This window comes from Falco punctatus, assembly GCF_963210335.1.
Source record: "Falco punctatus genome assembly, chromosome: 7".
Taxonomy (NCBI): domain Eukaryota; kingdom Metazoa; phylum Chordata; class Aves; order Falconiformes; family Falconidae; genus Falco; species Falco punctatus.
Genome location: NC_137587.1, coordinates 9,353,312 through 9,371,619, shown reverse-complemented (window position 1 = coordinate 9,371,619; position 18,308 = coordinate 9,353,312). Strand labels below are relative to the sequence as shown.

General features: G+C 50.1%; 1 protein-coding gene across 1 annotated transcript; it reads left to right on the top strand.

Moving 5' to 3' along the window:
• The first annotated feature begins 87 nt into the window (after nt 1-87).
• On the top strand, nt 88-16,708 carry DLST (dihydrolipoamide S-succinyltransferase). Its single transcript, XM_080395832.1, has 15 exons — nt 88-220; nt 4,813-4,846; nt 6,127-6,175; nt 7,233-7,288; nt 7,650-7,724; nt 8,120-8,175; nt 8,881-8,992; nt 9,419-9,574; nt 9,863-9,948; nt 10,639-10,736; nt 12,570-12,700; nt 13,276-13,349; nt 14,213-14,296; nt 14,840-15,007; nt 15,494-16,708. Exons 1-15 carry the CDS (start codon nt 152-154, stop codon nt 15,626-15,628), a joined length of 1,383 nt encoding a protein of 460 aa, XP_080251958.1. The 5' UTR covers nt 88-151; the 3' UTR covers nt 15,629-16,708.
• Nucleotides 16,709-18,308: the final 1,600 nt, after the last annotated feature.

Sequence of the window (18,308 nt, the reverse complement as noted above, 5' to 3'; positions counted from 1 at the left end):
TCCACCCCCCCCCCGCCCGCGGTGGTGCCGGCCCTCTGGCCCCGCTCCCGCCGTTCCGGAGAGGTTGGTCCGGCCCTACGCACTTCCGGCTCGCGCCGGGCCTGCTTCCGGTGTCCGCCCTCCGGCTCCTCCCGCCGCCGCCGCCGCCGCGATGCTGCTGCTGTGGCGGTCCCGCTGCCTCGGCCGGGCGCTGGGCCGCTCGCTGCGCGCCCTCCGGCAGGTACTGCCCGCCGCGGGCACCGGCCGCGAAGAGGGAGGAGGGAGGGGCGGCGGCTGGGCGGGCGAGGACGGCGGCGCCAAGGGCACCGGGACGCGTCCCCCCCTTCCCCTCCCGGCCGCCGCCCCGCGGGGGGGGGGCGGGGGGGGCGGCGCCCCCGGGGCGGGGGCCGGGGCGAGCGCGGCGCTGCCCCTCCTCGGGCTCCGCGCCGCCGGTGCCCGCGTTCCGCCCCGCGCCGGGCCGAGCCCGGCCCGTAGGGAAGGGCGGCGGCAACGGGCAGGGCTGGCTGACGGGCAGAGCTCCCGCAAACCGCCGCTCCTGCGCTGGGCCGAGGCGTTGGGGGTCTCTGTTGGCAGCCGCCACTCGCCTCGCACCTCCCCGGCCGGGGTCAGCCCGGTGCAGCACCGGCCGATACAGCGGTGCCCGCTGCCTCATTTGGTTCTTGGGCTCCATTTCTCAAAGCGGTGGTTGGACCGATGCAAGCGGCGGGGCCCCGTGCCGGGCCGCCGTGGGCTCGCAGGGGCTAACAGCCAGTGCCAGCTGCTCACACCCACAGCAGGGCTGCTCACAGCCACCTGGCTTCTGGCCTTTGCTGACTTGTGGCCACATCGTTTAAACAGCAAACGTGCCTAGCTTTGTGTGCGTACATATATATGCACATGCGTATGTATACATATACATGCATACCTACAGGTGGGAAAAGATCACTTCACTTCCAGGTGACCAGCTGAAGGCTTAGAGCAAGACATCTGGTTTTAGCCATTGTGTGAGTCTAAGCAAGCAAGTGTTGACAGTTAATTGTAATGTTGAACGTTTAATTATGTCATGCTTCCTCCTAGGGCTGTTGTGTATAAATGCTTGTCTCTGGGTGCTACAGACAGATTTGTGTTTATAAATACTTTGTGTATATATGAAACTGTGCTATAAACAATTTGTAACTATATTGTATTTTGTTATATGTACATGCAAACTGATTATAGTGCAGTTTAAAATAAGTTTAAGTGGCATTTTAACAATATTGAGGTTTTGTCAGCTCTCAGTGGTGCTGTGTAATTGTACAGAACAGGGGGGGAAAGCCAGATGGAATATTCAAACCTGTTACAAAACTAGTCTGCAAATCAGGAGGTTGCAAGAGATTATAACTGAGGACTGGGAAGGGGAGGTAATTTTAGCTAACCTGTTAGGTGTACTGGAAGAGTTGAGAAGTCAAGGTGGTAGTAGTAGTTTAATTTCCATTTGTGTAGGTATATGGGAAGTAAGTTTTGACTAAGGGGGTAATACATGCTTTTTGAACAGACATCAAACCTCTGATGGGAGAAGTGAGAACAATAGACGTGTACCAAATTCATAAGTGTAGGGTTGAATGGGAGAAAAGTGGAGTCGGCAAGAAACGAGGGTAGGGAAGGGTTGGCTGGATTTTGATGATCTCGTGAAAGAGGAAGAGGTCTTGGATTAATCTATCAAGCAGAAGTCATGCATGTGCATCAATAGCCTGCATCTGAGCATGTAAGGCTCAAGGTGAGGGGGTACAGCTGTTGAAGGATGACCTGAAAAAGTCCAGAGAAGAGCTAGTCTGAAAAAAGATGGTTTGATCAGGAGTTGCATTCAGTGCTTTGAGAATCAAGTCCTTCTGTTTATGTGGGGAGGAGTTTGTAAGAACTTTTTCATCCCTGTTTGATACTCCCCACATGCTGGAGGAGTTCTCAAGCCTGTCGTCTTAGTAACAGTATCCTTTACCACTCAGTATTGTTATCTCCATCTCATCTTAGCATCTGTCCTGCTGTGCTATATATAATTGTGTTAAAATCCATGAAACATGTGCAGTGGGTTTTTTGTGTGTAGCAGTGGTTTGGACTGATCCTTGTTTTGAAAGCAACAGCTTCTTTGCTTTGAAGAAGAAGCTGGGGCTGGAGGACTGATTGCTGCGGTCCCTGCCGTCAGAGCTGCCCAGCACTGGGCTTCTCTTTTGCCTCTGTTGTAATTAACTGTAGCCTCCTGTTCACTTGGTGTCCTTACCTGAACTGGTCCCTGTGCCCGCAGTTGCAGAAGTTTTGTGAAAGTATGCAGGCTGTCACTTCAGCTGATTTATTCTGTAATTTATTTCAGTGTGTAGTGACCTACTGGAAGGTGACAGCTCCTTGAAAGGTGTGGCCTGGGACACTGTGCTAGAGTCATTTTGAGATTACAACAGTTATAAAAACAATTCTGAGAAGTCATGTGAAACATGGGGGAAAATTAATCAGTTGGTTTGTGAGTCACTAGCTAATTAGACCAGGATTTACTTTTCCAAGTGGAGGCTGCCTTTTTAAAGTGACCCAAAGTGCTAATGTCAGCTAGTAAAACCTAAATGTTTCCATTTTCACTGAAGAAGCTCCAAGATCAGGCAGAAGGCAGATTTAACAAGGTGATACCAGGAACAGGTGCAATCATAGTGATTCCTTCAGGGAAAAAGGGAACAGGAAACAACAGCCTTGTCAAGCATCTCCTGGTGATGCATGACACGCAATGGTTCTGTGGAATGCAGGACAGAGGAATCTCAGTATCTTGTATGAGCGGCTTCCTCCTCACATTAGAGCGCTTTCCCTCATTTTGTAACCTAAAAGACAGAAGGGAAGAGTGATACCAATTTTTTCATTAATTTTGCACCAGTTGTGGAACACAAACTTGGCACCTCATGCAGATGTGTTTTCTCACAACAATTTATTTTAGGACAGGCCTTCTAAACATTTTTTTGTGTGTGTGTGTTAAACTTTACAATAAACTGGTCCTGAGAAAATAAAATTGGCTGTTTCTGCTTCAGTCTAAGTTCTTTCCTGTCAAGTTATTGTCTGGGACGTTAAGAATACCTTTAACCACTTTTCTATAAAGCACCCAGGAGGAAATTAATGGTCAGAGGGGAGCTCAAGTTGCTTGGTATTTTATTTGTCATTTGACTTCCTATTATCTGGGACACTACTAGAAAGTGGGAAGGATTTGATCAATACGGGAGCTAATGTATGTGCTGAGGATTGTGGTGCTTTAGGTTCTTGACCAAGTGTGGTTACATTGAAGTTTGTCTTCCTGATCTCAGCTTGAGGCTAGCTCTACACAAACTAGATCTGAGTTAGCAGGGGGCCAGTGCTGCACCAAGATTAAGAGTTGTAGCGTTCACGATGACTCTGCAAAGACTGCCCAGTGCTCCTCCCTGCTTTCCCTTTCCCAGCCAGACCTGGGGCAGGGACTCCAGCGGGCCCCGCTAGAAGCCAGTTTTGCAGAACCGTTAGTCCAGGATCATCGGTCCCTGTAGTGGACCATTAAGCAGGGTAGCAGTAGCTGCGTGGTGCTGGTGGGGCTCCCGAGCTCTGCCAGACCCAGGCTGGCTTAGCAGTGACTCAGCCTAGCTGCCTGCATCCGTAGCATGCTAACCATAACCATGTTGAACTGCCCATCGGTCATTGAGTTGACTATGCTTTAATATCAGAGAAGGCAAATCCATCAGTAAATTTGGATAATTAAACTGCCAATGGGTCGATTCCAGGCCTGTTAGTAGTTCTGATGATATGAAGTGTTCACTGAATGTATTTTTGCATGCTACAGCACTCAGTCCTGTAGATGGTATGACAAGCTTAAGTATCTTTTTGGTCCTTGATCTCTGTGTTGTCATATCACACACATTTCCAGAAATTATTTTGATATTTAAGATCAGTTATATCCCATCCTACTTGCTTCGGTGAAGTTGAAATCAGGGCTTGTACACAAACGTCCCTTCAGACACTTGACAATGCGAATGAAATCTAATTTTTACCTCTTACCTTAGCTGCTGGGTAGGGGTGTTTTGAGCTCTTGAGTAGCTGTTGTTCCAAATCAGTCAGCTGTGCTTTTGTCATGCTTACCGTGGTATTTTCCTATAGCTTTTAAAGAGTTCTTAGGTTCTGCAGATTTGTGGGTTTGATGCTAGAGAAATGTATGATAACAATAGGGAAAGTAACTAGAATACCTTGAAATGTCTTTTTGAGGAATGTTACGCTGAGCTAGAAGTGCAGTCAATGATTACATGGGTACAAAACGTCACCAGAAGGTGGAATTCCTGGCTCACTGAAGGCAGTAGAAATTTGGCCATCGGGGGAAATTCCGACCTTCTGGAGTTCAAAGGCTCCATAGCCTTAAAACAAACAAACAAAGCCCCCCAAATGCTGCGTTCATGACTGTAGGAGTAAACAACATGGGATGTTTTTTCATTGTATTCGGTAGCTATCCTTGACCTCATTTGTAGCAAATTTTAGTGAATTGCTCTTTAGAAATCTGTTCCTTCTTAAAGAGGAAACTGTGCATGGGAAGGTCAAAGCAGCTGGAGCCACAGCTGAAAACCACGTGCATCAGGTTTAACGTCACTCTACAGGAAAGCATCCTGGAAGCAGACAAAGCAAAGAGGATGGTGTAGATGCCCTCACCATCTCCTGCTCTTGCACAATATGGGAAAGTAGCACGCCAGCAGTCTGGAGCGTGGGAATGGTGGGTCCTGTCTCTCTCTGATCCAGGTCTCGTGAGAAAACCAAAGTTCTTCTAGGGTGGGTCCATCGCTTGGCAATACTGATAGTTCCTCTTCTCTCTGACAGGGGAACTGTACTCTGGCAAGATGCTCTCTGTCTGGTGAGTCTTACGCTTTTATTTCATTTCAAACTACCTAGACAGAACAGAGCTGATGACGGAAGTTGGTAATAGGTTTGATTGGAATGTATTTCTGTCAATCATGTCACGAAGGAACAGTTGGTGAAATGAGCTGTGTTTCTATGTGAGTGCCTCCCTTGCCTAACATACATGCTGTCCATTCCGTTGGGCTCTGGTGAAGATTTCACAGCAATAGCACAGTGTATTTCAAGCATTGCAGTGCCTGAAACACATGCTATTGCAGAGCCTAGCTCTCTAATAAACTCCTTTGAAAATGAGGGGTGAATGTTAAGTGACATGTCAAATCTAGTACGCCTCTGAATTCATCCTTGGTGCTTAAACTGGATTTTCCCAGAGCTGTTTTTTCTAGCTGTACAGTGTTTATATAGTGTTACATCACTCCTGAGTCCACTTTGGGAAACCAGTTAAATCTGCTTACCTTCTCCGGTTTCTAGAGTTCCAATAACAGCTCTTTAGTAGGGGATGGCATCAAAATTATATTGCTTTTCTAAAAAAGCAAATGGGGAAATGGTTCTTCCTTCTGGCATTGTGTAACTGAGATAATTATGTTCTTCAGTTGCTATGCTGACTCTTTTTAAGATCAGTCTGGAAAACTGCCCAGTGCCCTGAAAGAGACAAAGGACAGGAGTTCAGTTTGTAGTAAAAATTGCAGTGTCAGGGCATGTGAGCAGTGAGGGAAGGGGACACCGGGATATGTGAAACTGAGAAGCGATGCAGGTACCTCCCTGCTGTGAGTTTTGGAACAGGGGCTGGACAGAGAAGAGGGGTGCCGGTGGCTTGCTGTTTGGCCCTACACTGTTTTCGTTCCATGAGACTGTGAGGCTCCCTGGGGGTGCCTCTTAGGGCACTGATGCCTTGCTCCTGTTAGGAACCCCTTTCTGTTTGTGAGGGTAACGCAGTAGCAACTGAGGTTTTAGCAGTCCTGGAGGTGTCCCATGTAGCTGTTTCCTGGTTTTGTTCTGACTGGGGTAGCTACTGCTTTGTTTGCCCTTTTCAAAAGTTATCCTTACTAGCTTTAAGGTCAAGAGAGAACTGGTTTTACCACCTCTGTAAATCTAGATGAAGACAAGACCACTGGCAAGCTCTGGGCAGGTTTGATGGCACTGAGGTGCCTCTCTATGGCTATGTTCCCCACTTAGTCCCAAGCTTCTTTCAGGGTGAACAGTGGTGTCCTCTGCACCCTTTACCTGACAGGGACACTTGAGGACCGGATGGCTGGGTAACACCATTCTCGTTCACAGGTGTGGCTGGAAGCCAGGGACTGGCTTACATGAACAGCAGGAAGCTTGTGTAAGTATCCCCAGGAAAGCTGTGATGTGGAGAGGTTGGGGCTGCTGTAGTCCTGATAAGATTTGAGGGCTGGGAGGCAGAATATGGTCGGCTGTCATAAAATCCCCGTGCATATTGTGGGAGCGTGGAGCTAGCCCTAACAAAATCTGGGGTTTGCAGGTCAGGAGCTGTGGCATGCTTAAATAAAATAAGCTTTGTTTGGAACCAGATACCAAGGCAGGAGAAGGACAGGGATGAGGAGACTGCTGATAAATGGATCTCTACCCTTTGATTATCTGATAAGAAGTCTTGTTTGCTATGTGGTGGCCTCCTGGTAGGATTTTGATAGGTGAAATGGGGTGGCTTAGGGAGCTGTCATATGGCAAGGTTTACATTGCTGGGGTGGTCTTGTAGAAATGTATTTGGGGAAATAACCTTAACAGTGCATCCATAAAAGCCTGAAACGCTGGTCTGTTTGCACCAAGTAGCCTGTGTTAGAGGAGACGCTAAAGCATGTTTGCTTCAGGTTTCCAAATGTGTGAGTAGGTACAAAAAAATCCTTTGAAATGCTTGGGGTTGCCAGCTCGCTGTGAAGGGACATGGTGGAGAGAAATAGCTGGATGCGTTGCCATAGGCAATGTATGGTTCTTTCTCTTTTGTTGTTGTTTTTTTTTTTTTCTTCGTTTGGTTTTGGAGCCATCTAGCAACTTCTGTAGAGGGCAACAGTCCTGATCTGAGGTAAAAAATGGTTACCCACCCATAGGGTGGGCTGGCTAGGTCAGCTAGGTATTTAAACCACAGTGGTTCCATTGGGTTGTCTCCCTAAATTAAAGTTCCATAAATGTCAGTTCTCACTGAGTTTCTGAGGGCACTAGTGATGGTAAGCTGTTATGTTTCCTTTCTTAGTGGGATTGCTGCAGCTTGAGGGGTAAGTAGGAGTCCCTTGGAAAAAATACATCAGAACAGCTGAGCAGCCTTTCAGATCAGTTAAGCAAATGTAAATTCTGTACTTGGGCTTGGAGCTGGCAGCCTGCAGAGGAACATCCTTCTGTGTTCATCTCTTTCTCTCTTTCTGCAGAGTAAATAGCTCCAGTGTCTTCACTGTCCGTTACTTCAGAACCACTGCAGTACGTAGTAAGTAAAAAGCCAGGAGTCAGCGGGATGGCTCGTGTGCTACTTGTTGCTGTCCTGACAACAGCCGAAGCTACCTCTTCCCACCCAAAGTCTAGGCTCATTGCCGCCCTGCCTCGATGGATGGCTGAGGGTTTATGTCCCAGGGCCCTCAAGATTTTGTCTGGCGTTCCTGTCACAATGTGACTTTCAGCCAGATGGGAATTTCTCTGGCATTTAAATGTTAATCGGTGTTGAAGGAAGAAGGCCAACATTTGATGTCTGTTGACCTACCCCCTCGAAGTAGAGTCCTGCAGACAAGAATGAAGCAATGCTGTAAGTTTTGAGCTCTGAATGCGTTCATGTCTGTCTGTCTCTCTCACAGGGGATGACGTGGTTACGGTGAACACACCAGCCTTTGCAGAGTCAGTCACAGAAGGAGATGTCAGGTGGGAGAAAGGTAAGCAGCTGCCTCTTCCCTGAAATTCTCAGCACCTTTACTGCTGCACTGGACAGCTCAGGGATGGATTGTAGTTCACTGGCTGACAACCTGCTCTGTGCCTTTCGGTCTGTGACAAATGAGGCAGTTAACTGCAGTTCTCCTAAGGGGTAAGGATTGCAGTTACAGCCTTGGCACCTCTCTGTCGTGGGTCATGTTGGGTGAAGGGTGTTGTCTAAACTGGAAACAGACTGTGACTGTGCAATAGCTTGATTGATTGAGCTAGACTTTTCTTTAGAAGTTCTGGAGAGCTGGGGTGAGAAAATTCTGGGTTAGTGGGGGAGACTGCTGTGGGTTAAGAGGGGAGGCTGGAGCATACCTACCTCCTCACAGTGGTCTTCATATCTATTGTTCAGCTGTTGGAGACACAGTGGCAGAAGATGAAGTGGTGTGTGAGATTGAAACAGACAAGGTAGGAGTTTTCTGGACCAAAACTTCTTCTAGTTCTGTAGTGGGTACCCTGTATGGCTTCTCTCCTGCTAAGAGCTCCTAGAGCCTGCAGGCCCTGCCTGTGTCTCCTGCTCCCTTCACGGAAAAAAGCTTTTCTCATCTAGTGTGAAAGCTGGATGTGCCTTAAGTGAGAATTCTTCGATAACCCTTGCTTCCTCATACATTTGGTTAAGCATCAGTGGTGCTGATGTTTGTTGGAGTTGCAGTTCCACTCCTTCCAATTCCGGTGCTGTAAGCTTTGAAACCTGTTTGTGTTTAAACAGAGGAGAAATCTGCAGAGCCATAGGATGTCTTCAGATTGTGTTAAATTTAGCCTTTACGTTTACTCACTCCTTAAAGGACTCTTAAGCTTTGAAGTTCTTGCTAAAGTTCCCTGCCAAGTTATGCTTCTGGTGTTGCTGTCAGGAAGATGCTGGCAGTGGGTCAATTCTTGATTGTACCCTGGAGCAGGAAGGTCAGGCTATAAGTTACACTGCCAGCGTCTCCTAAAACTTCTAAGTATTGGCACAAAATCCTGGTGGAGGATATGAACACTGGTGCCAATGGTGCGAGACAGAGCCGCTGTCTGTGCCAAATGACAGTGTGTATCTGCATATTGGCATCTTCTCTTGGGCGCTTGTTCTCCATCCAATGTCTGGGGAAGTTTCACTGATTTTCCTTTTTGCAGACATCAGTGCAAGTTCCAGCCCCAGCAGCTGGTGTGATTGAAGCCCTTCTGGTACCTGATGGTGGCAAAGTGGAAGGGGGGACACCTCTGTTCAAACTCAGGAAAACTGGAGGTGAGCCAGGCATATATAACTTGCATGAGCCTTCCTGTTTCCACTGATCTTTTTCTGAAGATGGAAGCAAGGCATTTAGAGGGATCCTGAGAGGGCTTATATGTTTCCTCCATCTGCCTCTCTAGCTGGATGAAAATACTGCTGTTGTCCATTAGAAAAGGGGGGGAACTTTCCTTTTGCTCGCTCTGGAGGAGACTGCAGCTCTAAGCTAAAATTAATTGAGAATTCCCCTGATACAGCTTTCTTCCCTGCCCTGTTCTCATCAGCATCCAGTTTCCTACCAATGAGGAGATCGAAGGTGTTGATTAGTAAAACACTTTCACCATAGGATCTTCTTGTGGTGGCTCCTGTCAGTTCAGTAGTGCTGAGAATATAAAGGCGCTCTGCTGGGGGCTTAACTTACCATGGTTCTTCCTTGTCTTTCAGCTGCTCCTGCCAAGGCCAAACCAGCAGCAGCCCCTCCTCCTCCTGCAGCCCCTGAACCTGTAGCTGCGGCTGCTCCTCCCCCTGCTGCAGCACCAATTCCCACTACAATGCCACCAGTGCCACCTGTGTCAGCTCAGCCCATTGACAGCAAACCAGGTGAGGCAACAGCCATGTTCTCCTATTTTCAAGCCTTTCTTCCTTGTGGAGAGTGTGTAAGGTTAAAGACAGCAAACAGTTTGGTGCGTATGGTGAAGGCCTCCCCACATTATTGCCCTGCATGCTCCAGACTGGCGAGCTCAGCTGTGCCTGGAACCCGTCTAGCCCTGTTCAAGGCTGCTTCCACGCTGTGTTACTTGAGCAAGGAGCTCAAACGGGCTTTCTAACTCGGGGCATCGCGATCAAGACCTGGCTTCCCTTTTTGACTGATGTGTTCTTTACCCTCAGTGTCTGCGGTGAAGCCAGCTGCAGCCCCAGCGGCAGCCCCTCCTGGGGAGACAGTGCCCAGCAAAGGTGCCAGATCAGAGCATAGGGTAAGCTGTGGGAATAGGGGCATTGCCAGTGCTTCTGTTGCTGAGCTACAGTCTGTTCTGGCATTTTCTGGCTGTGTCTGCACCTACCTGTTCACACCCAGCTCAGTGGGGCTGTGACAGATGGGGATATTCTCTGCTTGGAGGCACACATTTAGGGGCTGGAGGAAGAGCCAGGTCCAATCTGACACAGGTCTTTTTGAGGCAAAAGTCTTGTCTTGATCTCTCCTGACTGAGCACAGAAGGCTCAGTGTGATCTTCTTGGTTGGTCCACAAGCCCTCAGCAAAGGGCTGAGGCTGCTGCAGCTGCCTTGTGCATTCATAAGAGAACACGGCTGAGCAGCTGCCTTCTTAGCAATCTTGCTTTTCTCACATTAGCCTCATGCTGGGAACCTACACATGTTTGGAGGTTTTGAGAAACACATAGGTTGGAAGTAGTCATACTGTGATGCATTTCAGCACTGCTTTTCAGGTGAACTGGGTGTTGAGCTGAGAAGCTCTGTAGTGATATCAACTTCTCAGCCTGTCATGCTCCTCAAAGAGACGAGTGAAAACCTTGGCCCTAGGCATCTTACTGGTCAACCAGACAGCAAGAAGAAGAAGGGCTTTTTTTGTTTTTTGTTGAGTTTTTTGTGCGTTTTGCCCCTTGGATGAGCTTGAGGCAGCTTCTGATTATATCTTTTTAATTTTCAGGTGAAAATGAATAGGATGCGTCAGCGTATTGCTCAGCGGCTGAAAGAGGCTCAGAATACTTGTGCCATGCTGACCACTTTCAACGAGATCGATATGAGGTGAGGACCAGATCTCTTTTTCCTTTTATGAGTAGAAATAGGTGCAGGCAGTCATCTTGAAATAGCAGTCAAGACCTTGCTGATTCTCTTCAGAGAGATTGGCAAACCTATCTGTTGGGACCTCTTTCTTAGGTGTGTACCACTGTTTGTGCAGCTTCACCAGGACCATGCTGGTGTTGCAGTATGAGGGGTGCATAACTTCCTAATGGCCTGTTCTTACTTGGGAATCATCTGCTGCTTGTAAAAGGGGCAGCCTGGTTCCTCATCTGCGTGGTTCTTGGTTGAGGACTGATAGGTGTTGAGCAGAAGACCAGGTGTGACTGGTATCACTTGTAGAGTGGCTATTAGAAGACAGCAAGTTGTAGCATCTGCTTTCTGCCACCCCACCAAGTTACTGCTTTTGGAGGTGGGCCTATTTAGCTTCCCGTGAGGTGGTTCCCCAGGGCTCATCAGCCTTTCAGGTGAGTTTTACATAGGTCTGAGGCATTTGCTGTGGGATGGTGCAGATTTCCAGAGACGGACTAGCATCCTTCCGCATCCCCTTCGGGCAGGTGGGGGTCTTCTGACTCAAACGATTGCATGGACTGAACGCACTAATGGCTTTGGAGGGCGGGCAGCTTATGTTACAGTGCATTAAGGGGAAATTGTGCCCAAATCAAATTGCTTTGTGAAATCCTATTCTGCTCCTTAAAGACAAAACATGTAAATATTTGGGTCTCAGAACAATAAGGCTGGCAAAATAGTCTTGATTGGAGGGGAAATGCTGCAGCTTTATCTCCTCTCGGAGGCTCATTGAGGTGTCGCTTTACGCTGGCCTCGGGCTCTCGTTGCATCTGGTAATCTGGTTTGGATTGATTGCTGTGAGGTTGACTCTTGAGGACCTGTGCTGGGGCCTCCTGCTTCCCACGGGGGTCAGCGTCTGAAAGGAGGAAGCCATAATGAGCCGGTTTCATAGCAGACCTCATCCTTATTGCCGCAGTCCTTGTGTCTTGGGAGGCACTAATGTCTTTGGGTGGTAATCCTAGCCCTAAACAAGGTTAATCACGGGAAAACAAACACTCTAAACCACGGAGAACCTGCCCCAAGCTGAAGCTGTCTCTTCAAAGACTCAAGGTCCCTGGAGGGGGCAGGGATGGACCGCGCAATTCTACAGCATCTGGCATTAGCCTGGTATAGCCAGAGCTTGTAGCCACAGCTTGGTTGACTTTATAAATGGCCTACGTTCTGATAAATAGAAGCAGTGGGGAAACATGATGAGTCTGGATGAGGGCTATAGGTGGGCTGGCACTCACTGCCATAGCATCTGGGAAAATTTCTCTCATATTCACTCAACTCCCAAAGCCGGTGAGTTAAGTACTGAGGCATCGTTGTGGTGGCAGGTGCTGGACTTGCACAACGATTGAAGTTTTTTCCCTCAAATCACCATGTGCGTCTTTTCTGCTCTTGGCATTTCCTGCTTTTTCACCCCTCTGGGGTTGGCCCAGCCACACCTGCAGTTGCTCTCTGTGGTACCACACTGGTATCAGCATTGGTGTCCCCAGAGAATCGGTGGCAATGTCAGGCTGAAGCAGGAAATACACCATGCCCCATCTTGCTTTTGTGCCTGGCAGGTTGAGTTTGCGGTCCAGGACCAGTTCCTGTTAGATCTTTTGGCAGGGGCCTTAGAGCCACCTTCAGCCCACTTCAGGTGTGACATTTGAAGGATTTTTCAGCAGACCAGGTGTTCGGCGCTTGGTTTGCAGTCCTTGGGGCTGGTGCTGAAATCTGTTCTAGAGTGAGGGAGTGGTGTTTTCTTGGACTCCCTGCTGACCAGCGTTGTCATGTGTTTTGTAGCAACATCCGGGAGATGAGAGCTGTACACAAGGATACCTTTTTGAAAAAGCACAACCTGAAGCTAGGTTTCATGTCAGCTTTTGTGAAAGCTGCAGCTTTTGCTCTGCAGGACCAGCCCGTTGTGAATGCAGGTGAGTGGGGACCCTTGCCGGTGAGTCTCACCAGTGAACATGGGAGAGTGGGGAAAAGCAGGTTGCTAGGTCAGTGGCAGGGCTAATACTTTGGATAAGCAAGTCAAATACACAGGAAAAAGGAAGACGGTCCTGTGTGCTGCAGCTGATTTTGCTAATGCCACTTACGTAGGCAGAGGACAGCTTGCCAAGAGGGGCTCTGTTATGCCGGGGTTGCCAGGAGCGGGGCTGGGGCCGTGTGTACCCAGCCTGCAGAAAGCAGAGCCTGCTGGCTGCTGTAGTGGTGCCTGCTCTAGGTGCAGTGCAGTTCCTGGGGCTGTCAGAGGTGCTTGCTTAAACCCAGAAGAGGAGGATAACCAAGAGCACGTGTGAAGGGAACTGACCTATCTGGACTGTGTTTCCTTTCTGTCTGTGCTGATGCTTCTCCCACAGGGGCAGCGAGGGCTTATTTTTCTCTGGAGTTGTGTTTAAGCTAGAGACGAGCAAGTTGTTACGATTTGGTGGCTACTTCTGGCCTGTTGAGCCCTTGATCCTGGGTACTGCATGTGTAACACAGCTTTTTTTTTTTCTCCTAGTGATTGATGACACGACCAAAGAGATTGTGTACAGGGACTATGTGGACATCAGTGTCGCTGTAGCAACTCCCCGGGTAGGTACCTTGGATGCTTTGGCCGTGCTTCCTCAGGTCTGGAATGGTCGTATACTTGGAGCCAACTCAGCTTTGAGCTCTACTGCAGCAGAAACTTCCTGATGAGACTGATCTATAAATGAGACATCTTATACGTTGTGGACTGCAGAGATGGGTTTTGGGAGAAGATGGAGGACCAAAAATATTCTGCCACTGTACTAGGAGATATAGTAACAAGGTTGTTATAGATCTCAGTGGCTAATGAGTAGGGCCAAGTTAGGGAAACCCTTTTTTTTTTGTGCACCCATGAGGGTATGGCATAGACAGTAAAAGCTTTGCATGTCCTGTCCTTTGGCTAACCCTGCTGTGCTGTTCCACCATTTCTGTAGATGACATTGCTGCTTCAAAGAGATATTCCTGTCCAGGGAGGGTATGGGATGGAGATACAGCTGTTGAATTAGTTGAGTCTGTTGTGAGGCAGAGGTTTGGCCAGGACTGAGGTTCTGACACTGCTCCCAAAGTCTAGGAGAGGTCCAGCACAAAGAGACTCCACTATTCTTGCGGAGAAAGAGGTGGCAGCTGAACTCTGCCCAGTGTCTCACCTGCTTTTACAGATGTGGAACTGCATCCAGACAGACCACGTTTATTTTATGAGACGGGCTTACAAAGGCAAAGATGATGTCTCATTTACCGTGTTGGCCCTCGGTGCGTGTCCTGGCAGATTTCCTGGCAGGCTGCCAGGGTGTGAGGCAGCTCTGCCAACCACCTGCTGTGTGCTGAGACAGCAGGAACTCTGCTGGGCTGAGGCCAGGCTCCTGCCCCGTAACAGTTACCTGTGTGTCACTGCAGTGAGTTTGCTGATCATGCATTTTGCTTCTCCCTAGGGTCTTGTGGTCCCTGTCGTTAGGAATGTAGAAAACATGAACTTTGCTGACATAGAACGTGCTATCTATGAGTTGGGGGAGAAGGTAAGGAAAGTTGGAGGGTTTTCTGGAAAAGATTGGGAGGAATGGGAAGAACTGGGGGTGCTGGACAGGCACGAATTGATTCAATCCCTCTGTGTCATCATCTCTGACCTCTAACACACTTGAGTCGTGCTGTGGGGAGTGATCCAGTTACATCTGTGGCTCTGCTCCTGCCTTACAGGCAGGCCTGTCTACTTGTTGCCTTTCCAGAAGACCAAAAACTATGCATTAGTGACATGGTGTGTCTTCACCGTTGTCTTTAGAGGCCAAGGCTGAGCTGCCCTGGGGTAGAAGTCCCTGTGTCTGTCTCCTACAAAATCAGGAGTTGGAAATGAAGGCAAGAGAATCCTTCCCCAATGCCAGTAAATGTTCAGATCTAAAGACAGGGTGCATTTGCAAGTGATTTGTGCTGGTTTTCAGCTGAACAGATAAGTAAGTGAAGCTCCTGCCATTAGCATTTATTCCTGGAGAGGCTGAATGTCCAGACACTTGTCCTTTGCCTTCTGTGATCTGTGGGGCTTTCCAAGACCGTACTTTTTCTTCTAGGCACGGAAGAATGAACTGGCCATTGAAGACATGGACGGTGGCACTTTCACAATCAGCAATGGAGGGGTTTTCGGGTCACTCTTTGGGACACCTATCATTAACCCCCCCCAGTCTGCCATCTTAGGCATGCATGCCATCTTCGACAGGCCTGTGGCTGTCGGGGGCAAGGTAGGTGGAGCTGCGCAGCAGGTTTCAGTGAACAGAGGGGAGGGCTCGGTGGAGTGAGGACCACAGCCCGTAAGCTTTTTCTAGGGAGTTGGTGTCAACTTCTGAAAGGCTTTACTGTGAAGGGGGGGCAGAGACTAATGGGTGTAAGGCAGCTTTTCTGGCACCGGTACTTGCCTGAGGTGTGCAGGGGGTCTTGTCCTGTTTGTGAGGGGGAGAACTGGATAATCTGCTTAGGTGTGGGGCGGAGGAGGGAGCTGCAGCCTCTGTGATAGAGAACGGGTCCAGAAAGGGACCTAGTCTTGTGTGGCGATCAGTGCCTGAGTGGGTGAGTGGGTAGGTCGTCCTGCCAGGCAGGACACATCGAGGAGAGCCTGAACCCTGGATTCAGGATCGGAAGAAGGCAGGGTCTCCCTCAGTTTCACAGGAGGGCGTCACGCAGGCAGTAGAGCTGAGCTCGCTAATGCCGGTCTTATTCCTCCCCTTCAGATCGAGGTGCGGCCCATGATGTTTGTGGCACTGACGTACGATCACCGGCTGATTGACGGCAGAGAGGCAGTGACTTTCCTGCGCAAGATCAAGGCAGCGGTGGAGGATCCCCGCGTGCTGCTGCTCGACCTGTAGGGCAGCCGCACCCCCACACCACCCACCCAGAGCAGGGCCGCAGCACCAGCAAGGGCAATGCAGGGCATTCAGGAACTGGCAGGGGTCATTCCAGTCTCCCTCCCTCCGCTGTGATTGGAGCTGTCCCAGAGGGAGTCGCGGGGATAGCTCCTGCCTCCTTCCCTATTCTGTTTAACGAAGGTTCAGTTTCTCACGAGGATTGCTGTGCGGTGGGCCAACCACTGAACGGCACTGCCTTTCCAGAGCTGTGTCCGTATGGCATCCTCTCCCTCACAGCACCAAACTCTCACCTCTAGCTTGTCCTATACCACTGGAAACTGCTTGCTGCTGCTGGGCTAGGGTACCCTTCCCTGCCGCTCCAAGGCGGGTTCAGCTTTATTTCCTAGCACTGAGGTTCCTGGGAGGGAGAGGAGAGGAAAGGCTACTGTTCTGTCCCTGTTTTGCTTAAAAATATTTCACACTCATCTGCTTTGCGAGGGCAGTCTGGGGACCCCCCAGGCTGCTTGCAGCAGAGATTTTGATCAGAGCAGGGCTTGAGGTAGGTGTCAGCCTCTAGCAGTGCCCTAGTTACACTCCCTCCACAGACAGGAATGCAGCAGCGGCAAGCTCCCCTGCTTTCCCTTGGAGATGATTGTCTCTCCAGCCTGGTCACCGTGGCATGAATGTTCGTGTCCGGGTGGGCAGAGCGCGTGACCTCTGTGGAGGTAGCACTGTTCCTGGGGGAACAACCCTTTTCACCATTACATGCCTGACACGGGGGCAAGAACCAGCCCCCAGCAGCTGTCCTTGAATCACAGCTCACTGATGGTGGATCCGACTGCTGGCTTCCTGCGTGCGAGGGCTTGGCCCGCTACCAGCGGGGAGACAGCTGGGGAGGGCCAGGTCTTCAATGTATATCCCAGCCCAAGGCTGCTGGTTTTGGGGGGAGGGGGGCAGTCCTTAATCTGATAGCGCACACATGTATTGGGGAGTGAGGGGGTTGCTAGTGCCTGCAGACTCTATTACTCTTACCCTCTACACAGAACTTGTAACTAAAATATTTAACACAGCGGATTTTAAATGAAATAAAAATGGGCAACAGCTGCGAGGTGGGGGTGTGTTTGAGGGGGCAGGCGGCAGCTCCTGGACAAGGGCTCTGGCATCAGCAGCGTCGCTAAGTGTAGTGTAAGAAGCCTGTCATCTGGTGGTGAGAGGAAAGGGAGTGGGAGCTGGGCCCTTCGCAGGTGGGTCTAAACTGTGGCTTCTCTGGCTGTGAACTGCTGTCCTCAAACCCTCTTTGGCACAGGGTTGGCTGTTCCCAGCAAAGATGAGGTTTTGGGGGCTGGAAATGGTCCGTTTCTCGGTCTAGCAAGAGAAGCGTTGCAGACGGTGAGGAAATCCCAGTGTGTGGTAAGTGGCATGATGGCCAAGAGGGGGACTTGGGACAGGCTGTTACAGTACCGGTGTGGAGCCGGGTTGGTTTGTCCCTGATAGAACAGGGGAGAGCTGTAAACCATGCACGTGGGGAAAAAGGCCCTTAGGGGTTGCAGAGGGAGAAAGCAGGCAAGATCAAAGGACTGTCAAGTGCAAGTTGGCTGTGGTGCTGAGACTTTCCCCAGGGAGCTGTCTGGGTTGGAACAATATGAAATTGTTCCTGGATCATGGCAGGGTTTTTCCAGCTCCGACACCAACTTCAGAGAATGGTTTGCCTTTCCCGGCTACGAGTGAAGAAAGCAGCCCCTTTTAACAGAAAACTGTTCCACTTACAGCTTGCGTGCTGGTGAGAGCAGTGCCTAGTGCTGGTTCCTGCATCTTCCTGGCAGCTCTGGACAAACTGGTGCGTGGAGTCAGCTTGCTTCTGACTGCCCCTGGTTGAGGTAGGTGAGGAAGAGAGGAAAAACCCCTTCCCTTGCTGTATAGGAAGGGCAAAGAATCTAGCCACTCTTGCACAAGTACGTTGAAAGAGAAAGTTCTGATTAGAAAATGCTGCCAGCACCAGTGCTCTGCGCTGGTTTAGGATACGGGGGGCCCACCTTGGCTTTGTACGTGAGCCTGGGGAAGGGCAATGGCCGTGTTCTGTCGGAGGCTGCAATAAATGGGGCCTTCGAACTGGGAATGTACAGCCAAGCTCCTAAAATAAGAGCAGTTGGCTAAACTGCATCATTTAATCTGCCTGCTCTATTTAATCCGCCCTGCTGGGGCTTGCTGGCGGAGGGCGGTGCAGCTGCTGTGCTTAAAGCTGCCTTTTGACCCTTCTGGGTGACACCCATGGCAGTGTTCTGCTGGGGCTTTGGCCACAGGGTGGGTCCTGCTGAGCCTCCCCTCAGTCACACAGGATTAGGAGGCTGGTGGCAGTGGGTGCAGCCAGGAAAGGCTGCCCTGGAGAGGGAAAAGCGCCAGGCGCTGCGTGGGATTAGCGGTCCCTGGGTGGCCCTCTTGCTCCTGCACGGCCTTTCAGGTACCTTCGCTGGAGTGGGAGAGGAGTTTCTCCCAGGCTTTGCTCCCCTCTGCTGGACAAGCACTCGGAGGCAGCCAGGAGCAGGCAGGGTGGTAGCGGCCGGTGGCAAGCAGGAGCTGGAACCAGCTAGCCACAGGGAAGCTTCACTGGTGCCGGTAATTCCTTACCGTTGGGGATGAGGGAGCGCTGCGAGCCGCGGGGCGGGGAGATGCAGAGCTCCACTGCTGCCATTGCTAGCTCATC